The sequence below is a fragment of the Amphiura filiformis genome, chromosome 1 (assembly GCF_039555335.1).
Source record: "Amphiura filiformis chromosome 1, Afil_fr2py, whole genome shotgun sequence".
NCBI classification, from domain to species: domain Eukaryota; kingdom Metazoa; phylum Echinodermata; class Ophiuroidea; order Amphilepidida; family Amphiuridae; genus Amphiura; species Amphiura filiformis.
In genome coordinates, this window is record NC_092628.1 from 27,055,419 (window position 1) to 27,082,911 (window position 27,493).

The 27,493-nt window shown below is 35.5% G+C and overlaps 1 protein-coding gene across 1 annotated transcript; it reads left to right on the forward strand.

Annotated features, from left to right (window-relative positions):
• Nucleotides 1-3,728: 3,728 nt before the first annotated feature.
• Nucleotides 3,729-23,393, forward strand: LOC140157573 (Y+L amino acid transporter 2-like). Its single transcript, XM_072180814.1, has 10 exons — nucleotides 3,729-4,242; nucleotides 4,542-4,667; nucleotides 5,992-6,085; nucleotides 6,439-6,483; nucleotides 7,009-7,132; nucleotides 7,506-7,609; nucleotides 9,306-9,402; nucleotides 10,076-10,225; nucleotides 20,640-20,817; nucleotides 23,314-23,393. Exons 1-10 carry the CDS (start codon nucleotides 3,729-3,731, stop codon nucleotides 23,391-23,393), a joined length of 1,512 nt encoding a protein of 503 aa, XP_072036915.1.
• The last annotated feature ends 4,100 nt before the right edge of the window (nucleotides 23,394-27,493 follow it).

The following is a 27,493-nucleotide window of genomic DNA, read 5'->3' on the forward strand; positions in this document are numbered from 1 at the left end:
CAATTTTGAGTTGTATTGCTCCAGCAGTTTCGATAAAGACAAGCAAACACGTGTATAACTATGCCCCATTGGATAGTACATACACTTCCGGTGTGGTAACCACAAATTACTACGTTTTGGTTCACACCATTTAAAAGAAAAATATCTTAGGCGTTAAATTTCACCGGGGTAATGAGAACAATTTGACTTTCTTTATATACCATGATCCCAGTTTTGATGAAGAAAAATGGGGCCCAGCCATAGTTCATTGGTTTGAACCAACTCTAATGTGATGCGGGTACCCGTTTATTCGTTTATTCAGAGGATATCGTCCAGATCTAGATCCAGGGATTAGGCTGTCGATCGGGTCATGGACTACACCAGGCACAAAAAGAAACTCGTCAGTTATATTCATCCTTGCTGTTCAATAACTTCATAATTTTAGATTATTCTGAAATATACATTTTGTTAATTGACTTTTCTTTTCATTTGACACCCTGTTCATGAACATTGAGCAAGAATTGACCAATATATGCGCCTCCAAACTCTCAAACCCCAAAATGAAAAGTTGCAATTTTAACGATTCAATTGTGCCTGTTACACTGTGTGCTTTATTGATTGGCCTGTGGTGCTTGTGTGCAATACAACAGATGCATTCCCATTGAAAATCGTTGAAAATGCAACTTTTGATTTTGGGGTTTGAGGCTTTGGAGGCGCATATCTTGTTCAATTCTTGTTCATTTTTCACGAACAGGGTGTCAAATGAGAAAGCAAAGTCCAATTAACAAAATGTATATTTCAGAATAATCCAAAATTATAAAGTTATTGAACAGAAAGGATGAATAGAACTGGCGAGTTTCTTTTTGTGCCTGGTGTATGTGTAATCACTTCCGGATGTGTGGAATGTGTGAATGGCTGTATGTGTGGATAGATGGCGGTAATATGTATGGCCGTATGTATAATAATTTAGTTAAAGGTTTGATTAAATGCTCTTATGTGAACAGTTTAAATCCTATAGCTGCATGAAGGGTATATACATACTAGTATATTGGTGGTACCAAAGGTCACATATTTGAGATCAACTTGTAAAATAGGCTGAAATTGAACAAAGTATTCTACAAATATTTACTTTGCGTGGTGTTCACTTCTCATGTCTTCGGACGACCTATTTGGGATTTCCATCCCTGTTGTTTTACTTCTGTTACGTTCTGTTACCAACAGTAATTGCGAAACAAGCGAGACTTGTGGTTCGAGAAACGACTTGTTTTTGTTTTTGCTTTTCTCAATAGCATGTTGTCCACCCTGACGACCATGATAAATGTTAAAATGTCTTCTTCTATCAATTACATAATGAGCAATCGTAACCATTTGTTTTCGTTACCCATTGTTACCACACTCAGCACACCCCACGGATGGCGGAACCGTTGTCTTTCTTAACAAAGTTTCAAAACATTTTCCTCACGCTTTTATTTGAAAACGTAACCGAATGTCACTTTTATTTACCTTTGAATGTCTTGGCGGAAAATATATCACTCAGACCTGATTTGCTTGCAATGTTGTGGCGATCCGCAGCAGTTCGTGCCGTCTACATGGTGTGTTGCCATAGTGTGTACTTGAGCCATGGCCTTGTGGTTATCTTTGCATCGCTATTGTGACAATCCAAATGCATGTGACAACTGTAGACACGATGCTTGATTAAGGTCATTTACCTTTAGAAAATGTCTTGTAGGAAAGCCGGTGTAACAAATATCAAAATCAATGAAAGGGATTTTACTTTCACATGACACGGTCTGGGGTTTGCTAGTTTTGTGTCAATAGTAGAAGTATTACCTATTTCTGGTAACTTTAAAACTGTCGTCGTTGACGACGATTATGTCGCGGAAAACGAAACCTAAATGTAACTACATATTAAATTGTTTTCGTTTGGAATGTGTTTTTTTTTACTTCCAGATGGTGAAAACAACAGTAGAAAACGAGTCTAATACAACCTTCCGACCACATGTAGTTGAGCTCGATTCTATTCCGCGACATTATTATCACTAAATAGATCTCGTAATAATTAGTAGAATGTTTTTTATATGTTTTCTCACTTCATCTTTATTGCCCAAAGCAGACTTCTTTATTGCATTCTACAGCATTAGTAGATATTTGAACAGTAACATTTTAATAAACAGAGCACTTTTGCTTCATTACGCTATCTTTTTACTTTGTGGCAGGTACTTGAATGGAGACTGAGAAACCTTTCCGTCTGAAATACCATTTAATCTTTAAAAAAAGATGCACAATCAATAATAAAGAGATAAAAGAGAGATTGCGATTTTGACGGGATTTTGACTTGACTGCACGGGCGTCCAATACGTACGTTTGGAAATCTCAATCTCTATATTCTGACACGTACGTTATTTCAATGACATGATGCTACTCAAAGACCACGTTTCAATTAAAACCACAATCCCAAATCACAGATAATGATTCTAAAATAAAGCTATGTGGTATGCTTACGAACTTATTGATACCAATGAATGAAGGCGATGCAATGATTGGTACCAATTAGTTTTGATGGTTATTAAAAACTTACTTCTTCCAAATGCAACATTTATTGTAATCTTCTTGAAATGACCATTATTTGTTCTTATATTACTTTTTTAACAATAACCCTCGAAGTACTGAGCCATATTTTGTAACACGGACTACGAAGGGGTTTGTTGCAACCCCTTCCCCCTAATTTGCAATTATAAACAATATACCGTTATATTTGGTACTAATGTATAGCTACTTATCTCCTCTATCCAGTGATACAAACATTCCCCACATAATGTCGCTATGACGTCATAATATGAAGAGCCCATGCTAATTTGGGAAATTCTGGCTATGTACAAAAGTATAGGCAAAATTGATTATCGACTATAAATTCTACAAAAATGCGATTTGCACTCAATTTTCTCATTAATATGAAAGGAAATGACTCTTTTTACATACTAACACGTAATAAGTCAGTAGCTCTTGAAATACTTTCATAAGAGCGAAATGAAAATCATTGGGGCCTCACCAATCCCTCCCTCTCATCTTTGATGGCCGGTCCTACCCCCAGGTAAGGTGCTGGGGTAAAAAGTTTGTCATTAAAATGAGCGCAAAGGATGGATCTACAATTAGCTTATGTCGTTTGGGCGTAAACGCATGCGGGTTTTTTTTATGACGGATACTGGTACACCCCCCCTTCATAGCTCTAGGGTCAATCAACAATTTGTGTGGATCTTATGCAGCATTTTGGTATGATAGCCTTGTCCATATAATCAACGGAAATTGAGGGGTTAGCCATCATTTTGATACAGCCTGTATAATTAATCAAAGTCAATACTAAAGGTCGCTTAAATAGCCTGGTAACGATAACAATACTATAGTAATGATATTATCATTCGATTTATGATTTATTAACAAATATTTCAATTAAAGCTTGCCAAACAATCCATGCTACTTATGTCAAACATAAAATAACCGATGTTTTTACATAAATAATCGACTTATTTTACGTTATATTAAAAACACCTTGAAAGTATTACGTTAATATACATGTAAATAATTTGGGATTAACCGCCTTTAGCCTTTTGATGGGTCAAAGTAACAAGAAGATAAAACCTCGCCCGTAGTCTATATTAAAACATTAAGACACGAATCACTATGGGTACCACTTGCCTAGTATGAATAGGCAAAAGGCTACAGAAGGTATATAATAACAATAAAACCATGCAATGGCTTTGCTACTTGAAGCAAACGAAAGAAGACAGGACACGTCTGGAATACAATATAGCGGTAGGGATTCCGATGCTGATGGAAGTCAGTCGTCTGCCGTCCGTTTGAAGCCAACTTTGAATGTTTTCAGTGGTGCTGCTATTAACATTGGGACCGTCATAGGTTCTGGCATTTTCATATCTCCTAAGGGTGTTTTAGCCGGTGCTGGCTCTGTTGGATTGACACTTCTGGTCTGGGTATTTTGTGGCATAGTGTCTCTTTTTGGAGCGCTATGCTTTTCTGAACTGGGCACAATGATTCCTCAATCTGGTGGGCCATACACCTATATCCGGGTCATTTACGGTGACTTCCCAGCATTCATGGTTATGTGGATATCTATGATTATGCTGCAACCCGGTACTTTTGCAATTTTAGCTCTAACTTTTGGAAACTACTGCTTGCAGCCACTTTTTTCTGACCTATCTTGTCCTGTGCCTTATAATGCTGTGCAATTACTTGCAATCTCTGCTATCAGTAAGTTTCTAAAAACATACAAGTAAATAAAAACTTATCACATAATAGTTTTTACTTAGAATTGATTCAATTTCTGCTATGGTTTAAATTCACAGTATTAAAAAAGCGAAAACTTCTTTTTTAGCGTTACATAAACGCTATCTAAGTACTTTTATCTATACACCACTTTTATCTTTTTCTTTCGCCAGTACATATCGTACAAATTGTACAATCGTTTACTGCAGCTGCAGTGAATACATATCTTTCTTATTCAACACCATTAATGGTTTTACTCTATTATATTTAATTTTCATATTGAGTTCTTCTAGCCATCATAAATGCTTGGAGCGTAGAATGGGCTACAAGAGTTCAAGACATTTTCTCATTCTTCAAGGTAGTAGCCTTAGGTATCATTATCATCGGCGGAGCTGTAGAAATGGGACAAGGTAAACAAATGAATCCTTCAGTAATGCTACTCGTAGGGCATTCATAATCATGTTTTGAATCTCAAACAAGAACATTATTGCGGCACACCCGTATACTTATTCAGAAAATTATGTATATAATTTGTTTAATTCCTTATTTTATGCATTTTACTATTTACTTATAAACTTCAGCATACTGAGCCATCTGAACAAAAATAAATCAAGAAAAGAAACGAAATTGATCCACGAAATATATTATATATAGGCCTACCCACTTGCATGTACATAATATTAATTTTCTTGTAGACAATAAAAAAATGTGCAAAGCCAGAAAACTAATTGATGATTCGACAGATACTGTTTCAAGCTCTTGTATTAAATAATAATTTTTATTGTATTTAACAACTTCAAACAGAGATATTAATTTGTTTTCTGACATTGCGGCATCGTCCCAGGGTATTGTCAGGACAACTGGCTGTAATTCAAAACACTTCAGCGACTCGAGGTTATTTGGAAAAGTCACTTGATATGAAGAAACGTCTATGAGCTTTCCGGACGACGCCGTCCAGGTTATTGGGTAATTGTGTCCCAGACAACTCCTCTTAGTCCTCTGATTATATTAACTTGGAGGTCACGGAAGTGCTGTGAAATACAGTGAAGTGTGATGATTATGCGTCTGTGATATTTTAAACTGAACGTTGTTTACAAAATAAAATCCAATTTAAAGTGGTTAATGTCATATGGTCATGTTTAAAGAACAACAGATAGAGAAAAACGAAAACATCAGTAAGAAAGTGATGTAATTGCCTTAATCCACTGCAACCTTTTATCATCCAATAGCTTTCAGAGAAAATAAAGTAGCAAAGATAATCATTAGTGACACGGCCAACATTGCAACATTGTGCGCCATTAGGCGTCCCCGCACGAAATGTAACAGACATTGTGATAAACCCAAATATATAAAATGATCTCCAACAATCACAATCCCTCATAGAAGAGGATTCAAAATTTAGTTTTATGTTTTACCAATCTGAACTCGATTTTTAATATGAAACAAAACTCATAGATAATAGACGTCAGAAGAATACTATTGTTTAAATTCCTTTCTAATTCAAACAGTCTATACCATCAGTAAAACACTCTCGTGCTCTTTGCAAGATAATAGTGGTTCATGGCAGAAACTTTCTTGACTCGTTCTATGGCAAAACCCATTTACAAAAGGGAATCATTATTACCTTATACATTACCAAGTCTTGATAAATTGAGTGCCTCATTTTCCATCTCAACTGTAATACTTTTGTTTAAGAAATAGAACAAGCACTTAAGTCAAATGGCTTGATTTCAGGTAATGTCGACAATTTCAAAAATGCCTTCGAGGGTAGCAACATCCGGGGCCTTGGCGAAGCATTCTATTCAGGATTGTATGCTTACGCAGGATGGTAAGTTTACCATAGCAGACTCTCAATCGGTAATTTGTTACTTTAACTATTTCAATTACTTTATAAATTCGTTATCACTTTATTGATGATATATTTGTTTTGTGCATCTTTCCCTATTCATTTCTAGAGAAAAATATAGATGTATCTGTATCTTCAGGAACTTAAATAATTTGTTTTATTAGGCGCTATAACTATGGTAACTTCATTTAAAATACAGGAGAATACATTCATTTTTTAATCTTCTGTTTTATCTTTTGCTGACTGTTGATAATTTAATTACATGTGTATTGCGTAAATATCATAATCGAAGAACTTTAAGATATCTACAAGTGAGTCTTTTTTTCTTTGCACAGGGGTAGTCTTAATATGATAGCTGAAGAACTAAAAAACCCATACAAGTAAGGCCACAGTTTTTAGCTCTTAGTATACGCCGCCGGTTATTGACTCTAAAGAGCAGAATGCATATTCTGTTAGTGTTTTTAATCATGATTAACACTAGTGTATGTTCCGATTTGTTCAATGAAGTTGACACTAATTTGGAAGAAGAAGAAGAAGAAGATTTGTACCATTATACATCCAGGTTTATATACATGTACTTCATTAACACTGTAATACGGGTATATGACAATAATGTTCCTTCAACAAGGTCGACAATCATGATGCAGGTGATGCATGATGCAGGTACTCTATGGCCCTAATTAAAATTCGTATAGCTGCACTTAGGTAAGGAGAGTCGACGCGATTTGTCAAACGTAACCTCGTGTACTATGAATACGCCAATTTGGTTGAGATTAGAACCTAGGACCTCGTGAGTCAAATAAACCACTTTTTAGGTCATTGTACTATATCACTTGGTAAATTTACCTTTGTATTTTAAAGTATTCTGTTTAAAAAAGTTAATGATGAGTCTGAAACTTTTTCAGAAATTTACCTCGTGCTATTAACTTGTCGATGTGGACAGTAGTTGTAATTTATGTGTTGACCAATGTGGCCTACTTTGCTGCATTGACTCCAGCCGAAATACTTGCTTCCGATGCAGTCGCCGTGGTTAGTTTAATTTTTTTTTCATTCTTTAATTATAAATTTATATAAGTCTTACATTTAAAAAAACTTATTTTGATCTTATAATTTAAGTGTTTCCATTTCGCTTGCAGTTTATGCTGCACTCATTCTATTGATCTTATACTTAAGTAATATTGTTTCGAACCCAGATATAACATTCAGTAAAGCTTCATCAGTGAAGACATCCATGTAGTTCATGATTTCCGTTGTCCCATCAAGTTACCATCAATAACTCCGTCTCAAGCTCTGCATATCCTGTTTTTTCCAGTTATTGCACTTAAATGGTCAATATAGTAAAACTATGAATCAATATGTCCTAATTTTTGTTTCGCTTGTAACATATTGTTTTTGTAACTAGACGTTTGCAGCAAAAGTGTTAGGGAATTTTGCATGGATTGTACCTACAGCAGTAGTATTGTCGACGTTCGGTTCAATTAACGGGAAGTTGCTGACAATTTCAAGGTAAGTTTAACTATTGCTGAATTTATATTCCACGCTGAACGATGAGCAATATTGGTTCATTCATTTGATTTATTCACTAAACCATAAAAAAGTGTTTTTGAATGTGTGGCACCTAAATCGGGAAATGTTTGACTTAAATATAATTATCGCTGCTTCTTTTTGATTAAATACTTACTTAAAGGAAGAAGTTGTCAAACTCAAGTTGAAGCATAAAAAGCCTATGTAGAAAAATGCATTTTTTCTTGGGCCGAAAATTTCATAAATGGCTGTATTTCACTATGAAACAAAAACCCGCGCACTTGATACATAACTAATCAGCCTATGTTACAAACTTTTAAAACAAGAGAATTGATCAAGTAATTTTTGGAGAAGGAAGAAGAAGGAAAGATTCCGGTACTTGACGTACTCATCTCACGGGATGATCGCGGCCATCTAAGTTTTCAGGTATACCGGAAACCCACCCATACCGAACAATATTTAAGTTTCTCTTCCCACCATCCGCTCCAACATAAGTTGGGTGTAATTCGGACATTAAGTGACAGAGCAAACACCATTGTGTCTTCTGAGGAGGACAAACAACAGGAACTGAACAGAGTCCGCAGATCACTGGAAGTGTGCGGCTATCAGGACTGGTCCTGGGACACAGTTACGAGAAACAGTGTCCGGGACGAAAACAGGCTACCTCGGCACAATACCATTGCGTCAAAAGGCAATGTGTCCATCCCTTATGTGGCAGGGGTCACAGAGTCTTTGCAAAGACTGTTCCGCTCCAACGGCATCAGCACTCACGTCAAGCCACAAAACACTCTTAGATCGCTCCTGGTAGCACCAAAGGACAAAGCGAATAAGCTCGACAAGTGCGGAGTTGTATATCAGGTGCCTTGCAAGGAATGCACATCCACTTATGTGGGTGAAAGTGCCAGAACCCTTAAAACTTGCTTGGATGAACACACCAGACCCTCCTCGCCTGTTGGCGAACATTCTGCCACGTTTCAGCACGAGATTGACTGGGAGGGGGTCCGCGTTTTGGACAAAGAAGAGAACTGGTTCAAGCGAGGAGTTAAAGAGGCCATCAACATAAGGCGAACCAACAGCGACCTTAACAAAGACAGAGGACGCCACCACCTCCCAAGATCATACAACCGGCTCATCGCGTCACGTGATTCTAGCCCTAACGGGCTAGGTCACGTGACCCCTCCAACTTCCCAGTAACATCAGTTGGCACTGAAGGTCGATGGATGTCGGCCGCAGGCCACCACAGCTAAACAAGTAAGTCGTGAGAAATTGGTTAAACTTTTCTTTCATTCAAAGTAATTTTTGTATTATACCAAAATATGTTATGGAACCGTTTATTTGGCCAATGAGGTAGTCTGTACCTCAGTGGCTAAGCTGTACCTCAGTGGCTAAGCGATGGAGTATACATTTAGTGTTACATTCATGCTACTGATTCCTGGAAATCATATAGATGGTTGTCGATGAACACATGCAGTCTTAATATAGGTAGAGCTGTTAAGCAACTAACCAAGCACACCACAACTCCACACCCATGATAACTCTTAGGCGTACGTTACTTAAAACAATACAGTTTTATGATACAGTAACCGATTCATCAGCTCAACATATTTATACTATACGTATTATACAAATCTCTACATTATCTTGTGTAGATTATTTCTGTGTCTTGTTTCTTAATAAGGTTATTCTACGTTGGAGCACGGGAAGGTCATTTACCCGATGTACTGTCCATGTTGAATATTCAAAGATCTACACCACTGCCTTCACTAGTAGCTACGGCAAGTAACACAAAATCGTTATTTCACACAGTTCTCAGAAGTGTAGCTGCCGACTTATTTGGGCCCTAATCCTAGCTACCAATGTATGGAAAAAGAGCAAAAAGATCGGAGAGCGGGGAGAGAGAGGTGGGAAAGGGGCATCCATACAGACCAAATAAGTTCATTTCCATGCGAAATATATCATCAGTATACCTGCGCAAAAAAGCAACAGGAGTAAATTGGACAAGTAAAAATAAAACATCCGTTCTTGTAATCAATGCTTGTCAAAGAACTCAAATGTTAATAGTTGAAATACCCTTCGTTAGTATGTTTAGCTCACGAACCTTGATTCTATTTAATATTTTGTAAAACGTAAAATTTGTGCGTATTTTCCGCATCTTCTGCGCGTTCATTTTGTTTGTGGAAAATATGAAATACTGACTGAATAAGCGACCTTGCGTGGTCACTGGATAGTGGTTTTAATAGACGTAGTGTATGGGAATCGCAAACTCTCTAATATTTTGATTTATGGGTAGTTCCAATCAATCAGCCCCTTCTTACGATGCATACAAAAACATAAAAAAGGGTTGAGAAAACAAGAGGCAGCCCTACATATTAAAAGATACAAAATGTTTATCTGTGTCACCACATTGAAAGTCATAATTTAATAATCAATTTAATGCTTGTTTTTTAGGTGTCAGTGAGTATACTGTACTGCTTTGCTAAAGACGTGTACACGTTGATTAACTACTTCAGTTTTGTGTCATGGACTATGAGTGCGTTTGCTGTTATCGGACTGGTCTATCTAAGGTGGAAAGAACCAGATGCATCTCGACCGTATAAGGTAATTGGATTTCTGTCGCCCGATTAGAACATTACTGAGGAGAAATGTAATACCTTATTACATTTATAATACTGCAAGATTGGTTTACTGCTCCAATTTGATTAGTTACTTAATTGAGTATTGTTTGCAGAGATTCGAAACTAGCTCAGACTTGTCGATTAACATGATAACACGATTGATATCTGACTTGAGCTCTTTAGAGCAGACACGTTTTGATGTGATACATATTAGGCGAGCCACAAAACATGACGCCAAAAAGGGGGGTTTTAATAATGATATAGCCTACTTACAATATAAATGAATTTTTGATTAAGACAAAAGGCCAGTTTTATATACCATAAAAAGGAATGTTCTACTTATCAACACATTCAGAATACTCAGATTTTCTTTAAAGGAGTATTCGTCTAATGGGGCAGTATTTGATATTGAATGCTAAAAATGACTAATTAACACTGTTAAATGGGTTGCCTAGTAGGCAAATATAAGGGCTGTCTCTGATTTTGCGTGAGATAGGTATAATGATTATTGCAATATTTCAGGGTTTTGACAGGAACAGGAGTGTTCTACTAAACACTACTAAAGCTGGAGAGATCATTTCGACAATGATACTGGGCAATTTCATGTTACTCGCGTCACACTGTTGACGTAATTGGAACACTGTCTCCTATAATAGAACTAAACAAGAACATGTTTGGTTCATATTCACCACATATGAGCTTATAAGACCCTAGGTACCAAATACTATAAACATTAGATTTCTGGACAACTTCAACAAACATTTTATTGGCAAACAAAATATTCGCGTTACGCAAAAGTGACCATCCTAAATTTGTAACTTTAATATTCACCATTTCTCCACAAAAAATCAGTTGAAAGCAAAGGAAACAAAGCTAGGTGATTATCTAGTACTCCAGAGGCAATGACTAACTACAAATGAACCAGCAATTTTTTAAATGAACAATTAAGTGTGTGACTCGCGTTACGTGACTCGCAATACACCCAACTGAAATTATCAATTTTATTTCACAACAATTATCCTCTTTGAATAAAAAAATCATATAAATTTTACTATTTTGAAAATAATTTCATGAATCTTAAATTTACTACGTGAAAGACTGTAAAAAACACCAGTTTTGAAAGTTGAAAATCCCCGTGTTTTCCCAAAAATCTACCTTTTCGGCATTTTTACACTCTAAATGTTATTCAAATTACTCAAACTACTCAAATGATAGACCTTCCCAATCATTTGATAACACACATTTGTGATTGATGTGCTTACATTTGCGTTGTCAGATGCAAAAGTTAGTCTTTGACAAATTCCATTTTAACATGGAATTGCCCCAGTTAATGTGTCATAGTATAACCATGGAGGTATATAAATAAATGGAGAATGATCCAGCCAAGCCTCTTTTGTACTACGTTGGTTATGACCAATTATTGTTGAATGGGCATTTTCAGGTTTATATTGATTATGCTAAGCTGATTACATTGTGAAGTCTGTTTCACTGGCCATTGATTTCAATGGGGTAAAATGAAGTTTATACTTATTGGAAAGTGCTCATGTTTCATAAAATTTTGATATCAAAATCTCATTTTCGCCAAAAATTGAGTGCTTAAATTCTGAGACTAGTAGGCCTATACCTAGGTTTAGGTATACTAGTCTCAGTTAAATTGCATCAAGAAATCAGTCTTTTTGATAAAAGAAACACCTTATCTGTTGTCATCTTGTGACTTCCTACATTTTGGTCATGAAAAATTGAATTATGACTTTTTTTCCCAAAAGTTATGACCCCCCGTATATTTGGAACCCTCCTCCAAAGAAAATGATAGCCCCTAATAATATTAATATTTTGCTTGAATTCCGAAGTACTTCCGGTAAATTTTGCTCGCTCGTAACTCAAATGGCCCAAATTGGCCCAACATAATCTTTTCACAATCGGAAGGTAAAAACGTTTTGCTTTCATTTGCACTATATTTGAACTCCCTCAGACCCCTTAAAAGCTTAATATATGAACATGAAAACTAAGTATATTTGTCAAGTTACGGCACAACTAGTGTAGAAAACAGTTTCATAACTTGAGAACAGAACATCCAAATTTCTTCGGGTTTTCGCACAATCATACATTGAAACTATAAGCTATCAAAACTGGTGACTTTGAACATCTGATTGACTAGCTGACGTCATTATACAGTCTCTTTTACAAGGCTTCCGGTACGGGTCAATGTAGGGTCAATTCCTATGAGGAAATTTTGGGAGTGACAATCAATGAACCATAGTAGAGGCTCATAACCATCGTGGAGATCAATAGCTTGGCTGAAGTGGCTGGTCAATTCAAGTTTGGTGACTCATTGAATAGAGGTAACGGGATAATCTCCACTTAAGAGATTAGAATTCTGGCGATCATTCTCCATTTATTTATATACCTCCATGGTATAACTTATATTATTATACGAATGAAAGGCCACCGGTTTAGATTGATGTTTTCATCTTATGATCTCATCTATATAGATAAATATGGCAAGCATAGACACACACATGTTAACATGTGTAATGTTAGGGTTTCATTTCATATTTTATATTCGACGGGTTTTGCTTACACACTTTATTACTACTGTACAAAGTATTTTGACGCGTGGGTGTTTCATCTAGTACACTTGAGGGTGAGAAATGCCATGAAGCGGTCTCTAATAACAGGTATATTTCAAAAGTTGACAATGCTTTTGAAATTCTCGTAAACCGATACGATTCTTGGCTTTTGTAGATGCTAGTATGTCCCGAACATCTTACATAAAGACATAGAGATAAAGCCGGCAATTTGAGGTCATTTGAGGCAAGGAATGGTATCATCTGTCACAGGAGTGGCCTAAAATGTCCAGGAAATGTGCTGCTTTCCATGCTTGTGCCAATTTATCATTCTCTGATACTATTGCCAAGAGAGTGGGAAAGAGGCTAAAAAGTGTGTTAGATGCACTTTACATTGTACACTTGTCAGCGCAAAGTTTGCTTCCATTAAATTTAGTTAGCGGTGTTCTAAGTCATAGCTAGAAAGTCTTGCAATTTTTATCACAATTATTTTATATAATTATGTAAAAACTTCCGGTTGGAATATTAGTAATATTTGTTTTATAAGGTCATTTCACGATTGAACAGTCACTGACAACACTTGACAAATGTTTTCCAAGTTACCTTGAAATGCGTAAATAGACTTGATACATTAGGTGCTGCAATGCCTTATTTAATACAGTGACGTGATATATCAAGTAAAGTCAACGCATTGAAACGTTGAAACATTGATGATATGTCGCCATTGACCATTATAGCACATGTCGCTTCTCTAGCTCAGAAGACTTAAAGATTCTCCTACAGATAGTTTCAAATGTGTTATGTCTCTTATCCCCGTCATTTGGGTATTGACTATCGAGCTTGATTCTGCATCGAATAACTCACTGCAGGGAGTCGAATAAAGGCAATATCTTATAGTTAATCGTTCCTGTGTATGAAATTGCGCCATATTCTATTTAGGCGATATAAGTATAGTGACCAGTGTATTCCAGAGGGGCAAAGGGGAAGCCATGAATTCGGGGTTTGAAAATTTGACGAAAATGGGCAAAACAACTGAAATTCTAAAATACCACGACGGCCAGTAAGATGGGGGCAATTGCAGACTGCTTTTCTTTGCCCCATCCGGGATATGCCACTCAGGTTTTGCTACATCGATTACTTTAAACAATGGCATCGATTGTTTAACGTACATTTCTGCTCAGAAAAAAAAACATATAGGACATGTTACTCTGGTAGCACACCACTCTTCGCCATACATACATTCTCCCAGCCACATTTCCCTAACATAATATGAAATTTAAAAAAAAAGAAGGACATTTAATTAGGCAGAGGCGGGGCTCGAACCCACGCTACACTGCGCCGCTATCACGTATACCATATGACCAGCACCTTAGACCGCTCGACCACGAAGGACTTGAAAATGGAAACATATATAATATTAATAGATCGCAACTTCATTACTACATCATATTTTGGAATTTTATCTGCTTAAAACATTAATGTGTATTATAACAAAGCTACCATTATTTATATTGTTGAATTCTCAAGCGCATAGAGACAATTAATACGAGGGTCCTATGAATAGGCCTACATACACAATACATAAAATCGATTTTGATATCGGCCACGTGCTCTCCTGTGCATGTGGTTTCCCGCAGTGGCGGAAGTTGTATTACGAAGTGCATCCGAACTCCATTTTGAAACAAATGCTTTTGACAAGGCATTGGATTGTTCCAGTTTGCATCCTAAATCCACATTAGACCCCTGATTTTATTTACGAAATCAAAAGATTAGAGTATCATAACAACAAAACGGTAATCTTTTGTCGGGTCTAATGTGAAAATTACATTAAAAAAATACACTTTTTACAGAATTAATTTTCACTTAATTCCAAAAAAAAAAGGCGTATATAAGATTGAAAACGCAACGCAAGGGACTTTTTAATGTTGATGCGATGTAAATACAATCCTCGTCAAAATATGTTGGAATACCTATGTAAAACTTTATTTTGGCCTAATGTTCGTAATCGGTGAGGAATTGGCGGAAGTGGTTGGTTTAGGTTTTGTGAGGCCGTAAATTCTTGTCGGCGGTGGGGTTTGCGAGCGAGACCGTAAATTTTTCTGGCCAACAAAGATAATGTTTGGAGTGCAAGAAATCTGTTTAGCGTGAGCCAATTTCTGAAGTGGGCTCTTTGAGTATCTAAAGAGGTAAATTTTTATATTGTAGGACTCTGAATTAAAGTGGGCTCTTCTGAATTAAAGTGGGCTCTTTTAGAATTTTTAGACTTGAATTTGTATATTATAGGATTCTAAATTTTTCTATTCTAATTTTAAGACTTAAATTTTTATATTATATGACTCTAAATCATGACATATATGAATCGGCGGGCCTTATAACATCGCGGATTAATGTCAAAACATTAATGTCGAGGACAAACATATTGATGGGGTTAATGAAGGTGAAGGATTAAGTATCAGGAGAGACGACAATGATGGATTATGATTGTGAGGCTCGATTACAGTAACACAAAAGTGATCATCAAGTAAAACATCGGCAAAATAACTAATTGTACGAGCGCCAAATCTGGTTTTGAGGTAACCAGATTATATAATTAGCTGGTTGAGTACTATTACAATTAATTGACAAGAATGTTGTATTTTATACAAGTGAAAAAACAAGCAAAACTAGAATTGCAACGAAAGCTTTTATAATAACATCAGCAATAATAACAGCAACATAATTGCCTGCCAAGGAACTCAAATAGTGTAAAGAACAGTAACAGTAAATCATTTTTCAAACCTAATACTCAATGTCTTTACATGTCTCCCTATAATTTGGCCCTTGAGGGTAGACGAGGTATTGTTGGTCGAAGCAACCTAAAAATCGATTTTCATTATGTAGATCAATATATTATTGAAAATTAACACCTTGATGGTTTGCAAAAGTTCATTCTACAAATCGTATACTTTGCAAACTTGCTTAATTTATTGTTGTTAATGAGTTATGTACGTCTTACAAAAGTGTTGTTGTTTCAGCCTTCTTTACAACGTAACTCAAGAACCGCAGCACCTATAAAAGTTATTAATTATTTTAAACTGTTGTGATTTGGTAGTTCACAGCATCTTACGAATGGTAGTGGGCTTTAGAGGGCTGAAACAGCAACACTTTTGTAAAACGTACATAACTCATTAACAACAATAAATTAAGCAAGTTTGCAAAGTATACGATTTGTAGAATGAACTTTGTAAAACATCAAGTTGTTAATCTAGATAATGGAAATCGATTTTTAGGTTGCTTTGACCAACAATACCTCGTCTACCCTTAATCTATCTTTACTAGGAATGAGAGAGCAAGTTTGAATAATATATTCTACATAACATACGTCTGATTAATAGATGGTCTGAAGCATTTGTTTTGAAACAACAAGTTTAACTGGAACAAATATACAGTGTTCGGCTGAGTGTCACATTTACGAATTTATCGCAATCAAAAGTTTGCTGCTAAAAGTCAGCTACTTTAAAGATATTTCCTATTAACGTATCTACGGCATTTCATTGCCAAATACATTAACTAAAACTGGGCAATTTATCTTCGTTTTTCATTCATTTTAAATAAGTTTATTAGTTCTAAATGTATAAAGGTACGGAATAGAAATTGTAAATATTGTTTGTTAATCTTGTGGGCTTCAATGAACATCAGCGATGTAGACAGACGGCTAATCGCAGTAGCCTTAAGGAAAATTGCCAATGTCTAACCTCGTCAGTATCTTGTATAGCAAACTATGGTCTGTTGTGCTCTGAATTGCTAATCGACCATAACCTAAATCTGTTGGATACAATCTAACCAGATACGATGAAAGAGTATCGGATTTTCCGTTTATAAACTAAAAGGAGAATAATTACTTAATCGTTTACTGCATCAACCATGTCAACTGAACTCATTTAACCTCTTCAAACCAAAACAAAGGCTCCATATTCATCAACCTTGTTTCATTTTAAAGCTACCCATTGGTACATATTTAAAGATACGAATTTAAAAAAAAAGTGCAGTGATTTATAGTGCGCTACGCACAGGCACAACGCCTAGACATTGATCCACAAGCCTCAGCGCACCTTACAGGTTGTTGCTGACCACTACAGCCTCAAATCATTCCATAAACTATTTAACAACAACTCAAAGACTTTGCAGCTAGCACACCCTATGCATTCCTCAAATTGACCTTCGCAACCAGGATCAGCTCCCCGAGTTTCGTACGCGTTCCAACGAGACAATTAGCAGCAAGTTCCTTGTCCAGGGGAATTTCAGGCTAACTCAATTTTTCCACGAGAGCATACTAAGTCACCGCCAGGGTTCGAACCCGCAACTTCTCGCGCCATAGTCGAACACCTTATCGATTGAGCTAACTTGACTGGTTAACAACATTGACATTTTCAAACGAATTAAATAGAATGTTTACGTAAAAGTTACTTGAATAAAAGTATTGTATAATCTTATTGACAATAATATGTATCACTTTTTGGCTGTGCGTTTTTTTATTTTGCGTACTGAAAGAATAGTTTAAATGTAATAGATTATTGGCTCTCTTATATCTGATTATTCTGATGACAAACTAGACATCAATAACCATATACCCTTTCTGGTTGGATCAATCATGTTAGTTCATGCCTTGAGAAGGAGAACATTTGCCTGCGAAGACATTCTACTGGCAATGAACTTATGTTGTTTCTATATGTAACAGTGTCACGTCTAGTACTGAGGCCGGGAGACATGTAAACATGTTTCTAATGATAGCTTATGTTGACGCATGTTCCTATGTGACCTTGAAAACAAGCGACAGCTTCAGAATATTGAAATATTAGTACGTGATCCAAACAAATTTGGTTATTTTCAAAGGTAGCATTTTTTTATAATTGCTTTAATATCATGTTTTGACACATTAAAAACATACTTTGGGAACAGAATATCAATGACTATTTTGTGACATAATTACCAAAGCTTTTTCATTAGGGCTGTGTAATATTTATGAGCCTGTGATATGGCAATTAAAGGGTGCAAGCAATTTTTGGCAGGTCGAAAGGCGGGAGCGATTTTTGGTATACATTTACGGTGCATCTTTTTTTAATCAAACGCTCTAACAAGGCTTAGGAATACAGTACAGAAACGTTTTTAAATATCTAAAAATATGCATAATTTCCTGTTCGATACACTCGCATTATATATCTGGACCAATCTTATATGACTGATTTATGGAACAAAAATGCAAAACAGGTGTCTCAAGCACTCTGTTTGTGCAATTCAGTCTTGAGATAATAATATCTCTAAGAGATATTAACTTGCCTGGTTATTAGAGTGTTTTTAAATAGCTTTGATCTAACAATTTTACATTTTACATTTTATACAGTATTAAATCGTGTGCAAATTTGGAAACCTGTTGGAAAATTTTGCCCTTTTTTTCAAAATGAAGTCTACTGTCTGAGTACTTGAAGAAAGTTACATTGCTTTTTAGCTGTGTTTTAAGCAGTATTCAATAGCCTTTAGCGAATTGAATGTCAGTTCCTTTGCCTAGTTAATATGCAGCATGGATACAGTTTTCTGAGCGCAATTCACTTAAATCGTCTTTAAAACTATTAATAGTTAATCAGAAATAATAACTATTTCATAGCAATCCATTGCGATAAGTGGTGTTACGAGATATTTTTAAATCTATCATATTAAAATTCATTAAATAACACTGCCCACGCACTGGGATTTGTTACAATTCATAACTTAACCTTATAGACAAAGATCCACAGCATTTAAAAGTCACAGCAGCCTTTATATGGCGATACACATATCATCATCATCATCATCATCATCATCATCATCATCATCATCATCATCATCATCATCATCATCATCATCATCATCATCATTATCATCAGTCGGCGACCACAAGCCGTCAATGTGTATAATATGTTGTTACTGCAGCATTCAATCAACCCCCCCCCCTATAAGCGCTGAATATACTGTAGAAACAGTGTCGTCGTTAGTAAGGAGACTGTCAGTGGGAATTGGTATTCCTTCAAACCGTCCGTAATCTTCCTTAGGATGTGCGTCTGTTGAATACAGCTACGTCCAGACATAAAATAAGTCTGGTTGATACTTTGCAAGGGAGTAGCATAAGGTGGAATTGTGTTCACCAGGATTTTTCTGTACGCATTTGTGTCAATATACATGAATGAAATGCACCAATAGTTTATCATAAGGAAAAGATCACCTGTCTTAGGTAGAAGGATGACGACATTAGTGATGGTGAATAGTGCGTTCTTTTGCCAATAAAGTCAAGAAATTCATTCTATTGTCTACGATTAAGAGGTAAAAATTTACACAGCATCTGATTTGTTTAGTCTATGATTATTTCTCACGGTGTAACTAATGTTGTTGATTCTAGATAACCTCATAGAATAATTATCAGGATAATTCATGAACTGTTACGCTGGGTATAATGTTGTTAATGATTTTATTATTCGTAGTCCCGGTCTATCTTAGTGCCAATTTTACCCGTACTAAATCTTTGCATAACTACGGTACCAGGGATAGCCCATACAATTTTGTTGTTCCAAGAAACCACGGTAATGTTAGTCACACCTTTTTTTATAGTGGCATCAAACATTGGAATTCTTTACCAAATTCCATCAAACAGATCACCAATTTGACCCAATTTAAAAAACCGTCAAAAACATCTGATGGATCAAGCCATAAGAACTGAGCAGAGATCTTTCATCAGGTATTGATGGGGTTTGATCTTTTTCCTTTTGGTCGTATTTATGTGCAATATAAGGGGTTTGGGTGTTATTTAGTTATTTTATGTGCAATATTTTGGGTTTGGGAGTTATTTATTTATTGGGAGTTATTTATTTATTTATTTATTTGGTTCTGTTGCCTGATCTGCTTGTTTCCCCATCTCTTTTTTCTTTAAGGACCCCAATGGAAATAAGCCTCAATTTTATTGAGGCTTTTGGGCTATCCTTGGTACTCGTCTGGTGTTTACTCCATAATCCATACATTTCGTTGTTATATCTGGTTTTTCATGCAATTGACCACATCTTGTATGTATTTATAATGTATCTTTTTATCATATGTGCTGTAATATTTTTATGTGAGTACTGAATAAATATGTATGAATGAATGAATAAAGGATTAATAAATATTAAGACGATTGACGAAATGTTGAAGTAAAAAGAGGAAAGCCTCGGAAAAAATACAGGACATTGAATGGTGGAAGTAAAAATGAGGACAGGGAAAAGAGAAGCTGTGGAAAAGAGCAGACAGGTAGACGAGTAGGCGTTGGAAAATAATTGAGAAAGATAGAAACAGACAGACATTAAAGGTCAAAAAAAAAAGACACAAGAAGGCAGTGAAGAGGCGTTCGTTTTCATCGGAAGGGTCATGAATATATACTGGATACTGGGGGTCATATTATTTACACCAAACATAGGGGAGTCGTGGCTCTAAACGGCTTGTGATTATTAAAACGACATTCAAATATTGGCCAAAATTATATAGTCAGAATTTTTTTAAGCTACGCAAGCATTCTTCTGGCACCACACGCGCATTTTTGTCAAATAAACCAAGGTAACAAAACAAATATAACACATTTCTTGACCCCGTTTCTTATTTAGATTTCTTTTGGGGTATGACGAAAATGACCCCCCCCCCTCAAATGAGATCTGCAGCGATACCGAAAGTTAAAAAGGCTATGCAGATAAAGGATTCTACAATTAGAATACGCACGTTAAATGGCGGTTAAATCTTAATTGTTTGAAAAATAATTTCATATCTAAAATAATATTTCTTATTTTATACTTGCAGACGAATTTGTTCATAGCAATATTCTTCATCCTGTCCTGTTTCTTCTTGGTTATCATGGGTGCCATAGCAGCTCCAATAGACACCTTGATTGGTCTTGCCATTGTCTCTACTGGAATACCGGTTTATTTTATCGTGGTGCGACCAGTCAAGAAAATTGAATGGATATATAAAGGCAGCGGTAAAGTACATTTATATAACATAATAAATATGACACTGATAGGGAAACGATAGCAAAAGTGAGATCGAGTAACGACGTGTAGTATGCTTTACACGTCGTTCTAGTCAATTCAGTTTGAATAGTAAATGTATAATGAAACCCGTAAGAGCATGAGTACGAATATATTCATATAAATGCGTCATATATTTTGATTTCTGATATTAACAAAACATAATAAGAAACCCCTCACTTACATAACCCGTCATAAATCTTAACCGACTGGTGTTGTGATAATTTGATTGACACGGTCGTATGAAGCATCTTGTTAGCTCCAATTTGATGCCATAATTGTTACTAAAATCTCTAAACTGAAAAAATATTGATACCTGTATATGAAATTTGGTGCATTTTCAAAAGTTGACCTATCGACAATCCCAATTGTTACTGAGAAACGCATGGATTGTTACCATGTTACAATGCTTTTATTGCTGTATACTCATTTCATTCACCTCATCATGTGAATAATTCTGCAACTGGTCTTACAATGATCATAAGAATCATTTTAGTGCAGTGATAGCGATATAAAGGGTGTCTCAATAAAAATAGGTCCTGTGGTTTGGGGGACGTAACTTAAAATGTCGGCAGTAAAATCAAAACTTTTTTAAAGATTCAAAAACCATGACGTTTCTTCTTTAGATTGGTGCACAAAACATGAAAATCCGTTCACGCGTCACATAGATAATTGGGATTTTACAAATAGACCCATTTTTGGACCGTTCCAATGGGGCAATACACATTAAACACTAATGTTCTGCATTGTATTTTATAATGGACAAAAGGAGATGAAGTTGCTGGGTACGAATTAAAAAAAAAAAACAATCAATTAATCTCTCAAAGAATGTTTTTCGCACCATTCTTTTTGGGTTAACAATATTGTTCAAACATTTCTCAAGCAACAAGCCAAGCAGTCACCTAAGTTTCATAGTCTACACATACATGACCAGGAAAGTTGTTCTTTCCTAAGAATGAATCTCACAAAATACGCGACTAGTGATTTTCAAAACATATCCTTTACAGGACTTTAGCGCATTTTAACAACAAATAAGTAGGATTTTTTTCAACTAAAAGGCAGCACCAATACATACTTTTTAAAAAGAAAGAATACACACTTTATATGATTTCTTTATAATTTTCCAATAATAATGTTTGAGTGATGGTCCTGGTGCAAATCAGTTGAGGAAGCACGCTTTGCGAATTATCGGGATCAATAAATGAATTTTAAACCTTGTAAAGCTATGTAAACGCATCAACTATAGCGGATCGCAATTCTCCCGATTCATTATCTGAAAGAAGATTTTTTTCCTAGTCAAGCATTTGTACATTGTAAAATTTGACTGACCCCGTGGCCCTTTTGTTGCTTGAGAAATGTATGAACTACATTTTTAGAAGATATATTTTCACATATTTTAACCCAAAGAGAAAGGTGTGAAAACATTCTTTGGGAGATTGATTGATTGTTGATTGATTGGTTGATGTTTTTAACTCGTACCCGACAAGACTGAGAGTTTACTTCATTTCTTTCTTCCATTCTAAACTACAATGCAGCACATTATGTGTATTGCCCCATTGGAACGGTCCAAAATGGGTCTCTTTGTACAATCCCAATTATCTCAGTGACGCGTGAACAGATTTTGCTGGTTTGCGCACCATCTTAAAGACGAAACGCCATGGTTCTTGAATCTACAAAAAAGCTTCGATTTTGCTGCAAAAATGTTAAGTTACGTCCCCTAATCCCCAGGGCCTATTTTTATTGAGACACCCTATATGTTGTTATGAAGCAATATTTGACACCGTAGGATAGAAAAACTAGTAAAATAAGTTAAGCTGGTCATATTCGGCAGTTCTGTAACGGAATTCCATTTAATATCTGCCCCATAATTTCCCTCAGTCTTCAGAACCTTATAGGCCTGCGGGGAAACTTTGAACAATATTATTTTTGAGCGCTATTGTTTTTACGGCCGATACCTCCACAACCTTCCCCATACCTCACTAAGGAATTTTACTTACAAAATTGTTTTTATATTCAATCGTGTCAAATATAGCGTCAAAACGTCTTATATACGACATAACAACAGATGGCGCTATCATTACACTAAAATTATTCATGATCATTTAAGACCAATTGTAGAATGATTACATGTACTATGATCAGCCTGGGTTGGTATACTTGGGCATGATGCGATCGATATTACCTATTGGGCTATATGTCATGGTCGCGCGCTACAATTCAGTCCTACAACTTTTTTAATTTGCAACTTTTACAAATGCACCCACTTTGATATACTGGTATCAATCTTTTTCAATTTACAGCTTATGGTAGCGAATGTGGTATTAGAGCTAACAAGGTGCTGCACACGATTGTGTCAATCAAATTATCAAAACATAAACCGGTTTAGATTGATGATGGATTACATAAGTGATGACTTTTTGTGTCGTGTTTATTATATTACTTTTCAGATGCACTTACTGTTTGGATTCAAAACTTTCTGATGGTAGTAAAAGAAGAAATGGAAGATAGCAAAGATAAATCGAAATAAACAAGGATTAGTAGATGCAATGCGATGTCACCAATGGACCATGGAATCCCTGAATTTATTTCTAAATTTTGTAAATTTGCATTATTGTATCATAAGGAAGGTGTCGTGTTATCTTATTCTTTGAACAAATTAAATAATTTGTATTTATGGGTAAGAAATGAAGAATGGTGTATAAATCCTGAGAATGCATCAAAGAATTATTCAAGCTAAAATCAAGAAAGTCAGTCTACAGCTCACGTGTGTACTACATTTGTCAGAATGCTTTACAAGTTTTAACATACTGATATTGGTTGTACACAATTAATGTGCTATTAAATGACACAAGAATTTCCCATATTAAGCGTGCAAATCCCTAATTTCAGCAGGAGGGTGTTCTAGTAGTGTTGAAAAAATTTAATGGATCTGAAATATCTGTTTCTGTTTAAATTACACTATTTAAATGCTGCAATAAATTGTTCTAAAAATGTTTCAGAATCTTTTACTCATGTTTTATACTCAACTATGTACGTAACAGGTTGAATAATTATAAAAAAATAATGGCGTGCTCCTTTTCTTTCTTTGTCTTGAGAATCATTACCCAGAGAAGATCCTGAAGACTGGCTAAGATATTCGCAATTCTCGCTATTCACAATAAGGGCGCCGCCAGCGGTTTGCGATGTAATCGTGATGTATCATGGGAAAAGGTCGACATCCAAGTCCGCGCAATACGAATATTACCATTCTATTACATAGGAACACGTGACAATATTTTTTAGTTTGTCAATATAACCGTATTACACGCAAATCGATAGAGAAAAAATTAATTGTGCACATTTCAAATCACATTATTAAGTATTATTGAGTATCGATTCGCGTGTAACACCTTTATTTTACAAGGCGCCAAAAGTTATTCCCAGATTTGCTGACCAGATTTTGTTGACTATATGTATGGGTTTTTGTTGGTTTTTTGGTTTTTTACATTTTGTTTTTGTGTGTGGGGGGTGATTGATTGTTTTATTTTTAAGTTAAAATTGTGTTTGCTTATCTGGGTCTTTGTTGTTCTTTTTTCGCAACACTTTTATAATCACCCGAAACTATGAAATTAAAATTTTAAATCATTGCACATTGTGTAACAGACATTTTCACATACCTCTGATTCCATTTCAAATAATACAAACATAATTATTTGTATGTACCAATGTTAATTATACCAATTACCGCCTTCTATGATAGTACACAGATATCTTTCCCAATGGATGTATCTACTAGGTTATGACAAGCGTACAAATGATGAATGATGAAAACATTGCTCGACAAGGCTAGGCTAGAGAGCGTTGAATTGGAATCATGTTCATTCTTACAGTTACACTTTTGATGTTTGGCATGAAACTTTATACGAAAAGTGTGTCACTTTGCGTCTTACAAATAAGAAACTCGATGAGCCCCATAAGCATGTGATGCCACGTTCTCATCGCTTTTGATTACTATTATGATGTTTTTATATCTTACAGTTCACCTTACCCGCAAGTGATGCGCTTCGCTCTCTTACATAACAACAAAACACGTTTCGAGTCGTTTGAGATACTAACGATTGAGGGCAGACCAATAAACATGATTGTCTCATATCAAATGAAAAAGAACACCCCGGTCAATTGGTCTATAATCAATCGCTCGTTTGCCTGTAACTGGATTGTAAGCTTTAAGTTACGGCGTTTGTAATACCTCATTACGCCAATTTATGTCATTGTCTGATCAACATGTATGTTGTATGATTAAACATATTCCGTTGGTCGGAGGATAGCAAATATTTAATTTCAATATTGCCATCACCTTGATGAACTTATAGATCAGTCGATTTGTTATAATAAAAAGTATGGCCTTGAAAGACATGTTCACATCAAGTCTAGTTAGCGCTTTTAAAACGTAAATCAGATCTTAGAAACCGTGCGTAGATATTCATTCATTCATTCATTCATTCATTCATTCGTTTATTTCCATATATATAAAAATATACAACCACGTCAAAAATATATATCCATTAACGAGTGCATTATCATTCGACATAACGCGGAATCAAATCCACTTTTTGTCCAAGGGACTGTTACTTGGCTCTTACTCGGATAAAAATGATGAGTGGACTCGGATAAATGTCCGCAAAAAGAGTAAATTACTACCGTTTGCATTATCATAATATTTTGTTTTGACAAGAAAGAAATGCGTTAATACTTGAAATGTAGACTGACAATGTATAATCCCTTCAGGAATGCTGTGAAAGCATCAAGTTACGACAAATATTACAATTATGACAAAAGAGTAATCATAACGTAGAAATATAATACCTCAATGTCAAGTGTAGAAATATGAGATACTTGAATCCTCACGCTTACATTTCCGATAACACATGAGGAGAGTTCCATTGATGATATTACTTTCAAACGTATCATGATTTATGGTAATATGATACTATCTCTTTCTTTTAATATATATCGATTTTTTTTTTTGCAAGCGATATCTTCTATTTCGAAAGCTTAACAACGGTATTGGCTTACGGCGATAGATTTCTGGAACACGTAATTTCTGGTTATATAATAAGTGTCGGTAATCGACCGAAAATAGATATAGCAAAAATAAAAGCTTGATTTGAAAAGCTGATTGCCAAGACAATTGTGAATATAGATTTCAATATTCGAAGGAAAATCTCGAGCAATCAAGAACCATCTAATATAGCATATTCTTTTCAAAAAGGCAAGTTAAAAGATGCAGCTCTTTTTCGATATTTGGCAAGTTTGAGTGTGTGTGGTGTTTTTAATGAGAAGGCTTACGGGAGAAATGAATTTTACGATTATTTACACATACACTGTTAAAATTGTTTCCATAAAAATGATGTACACTTGAATGTAGAATTTGTCCTTCACCACATAAAACTCGGAAAGCTATTAGCACATCAATGAAGATAAATTATTTGCATGTAGAAAAACGAAAGTTGACTTTAAAATGAAAAAACCTGCAAAGTAAAAAAAACTCAGTAATTTCAAAGCAATTTTAACAATGTATTTGTAACACTCATGCATTCAATGACCTCAAAATAAGAAGGTATCAATTTAGTAACAATTAGGTAACACATTAGACTACGGCTAACATTCGAGTCTAAGGGGTCTGGACAATGCCACTTTCACTCAGTAATTCAAGTAAAAGGTAAATGAAGATGCTTGTATCATTGACAGAACTGTCTGACAAGACGTAAATAACAGGTCAGAAGAACGCTTTGAGAAGATGGCAAAATTACGGAGTCTCAGTTTTGTCAAGGCCGATAATTGTGAATAAGACTTGCATTGATATTATTATTTAAATTGTTTTAACATTTGTTAGTAATTTTTGCTTATTGGACACTGGACGTAAGAAAAAATACCACTTGACAAATATTTCGTCCGTATTCCGTATGTTACGTAATTTAAAAGCCGAGTTTCTGCACAAAGTTTCATGTAGTAACGCTGAGTGGTTCCTGTAGCCAGCATGTCAGGAAAACAGAACTAGTGAGATTGGTTCATTGATTAATATGAGCGCCAAACTAGCAAGGCACGAGATTGTTACGGCGAGGGGCCTAGACTCAAGGTAGAGGCGTCTGGGTGTAATTTGCAGTGCAACTTTGTTAGGTAGACATTTTAATGAATGATTGATACATGTACCTTTAATAATTTAACTACATTTAAATAGAGCTTTATCACATGAATCCTAGTCTACCGTAGTAGACCATTTTAATTTATCATCCTCTAATCCCTCTGACCATGGAAAATCCACCAATTCTGTTCTGATCCAACTGCTAGTTATCCATGGAAAAATGGTCTACTACATGAATATTTGGAGTGTAGTGTAGCTGGAATGGCCCTATTAAGGTACCAGCTGCATGATAGAGATACTGTTTGACCCCTGATGACCCTTTCTGACTTTGACATATTCCTGACATATCAATGATTCTTTTTACCATGTTTAAGCCCAATGGACATACTCTAACATTTGACCCATACAACGTTTGAACTCGAGTGACCTCGGTTTGATTTTGTTCATGTTCTCATTTGACCCCATACGACCTTTGACATCGAGTGACCTCTGTTTGATTTTGT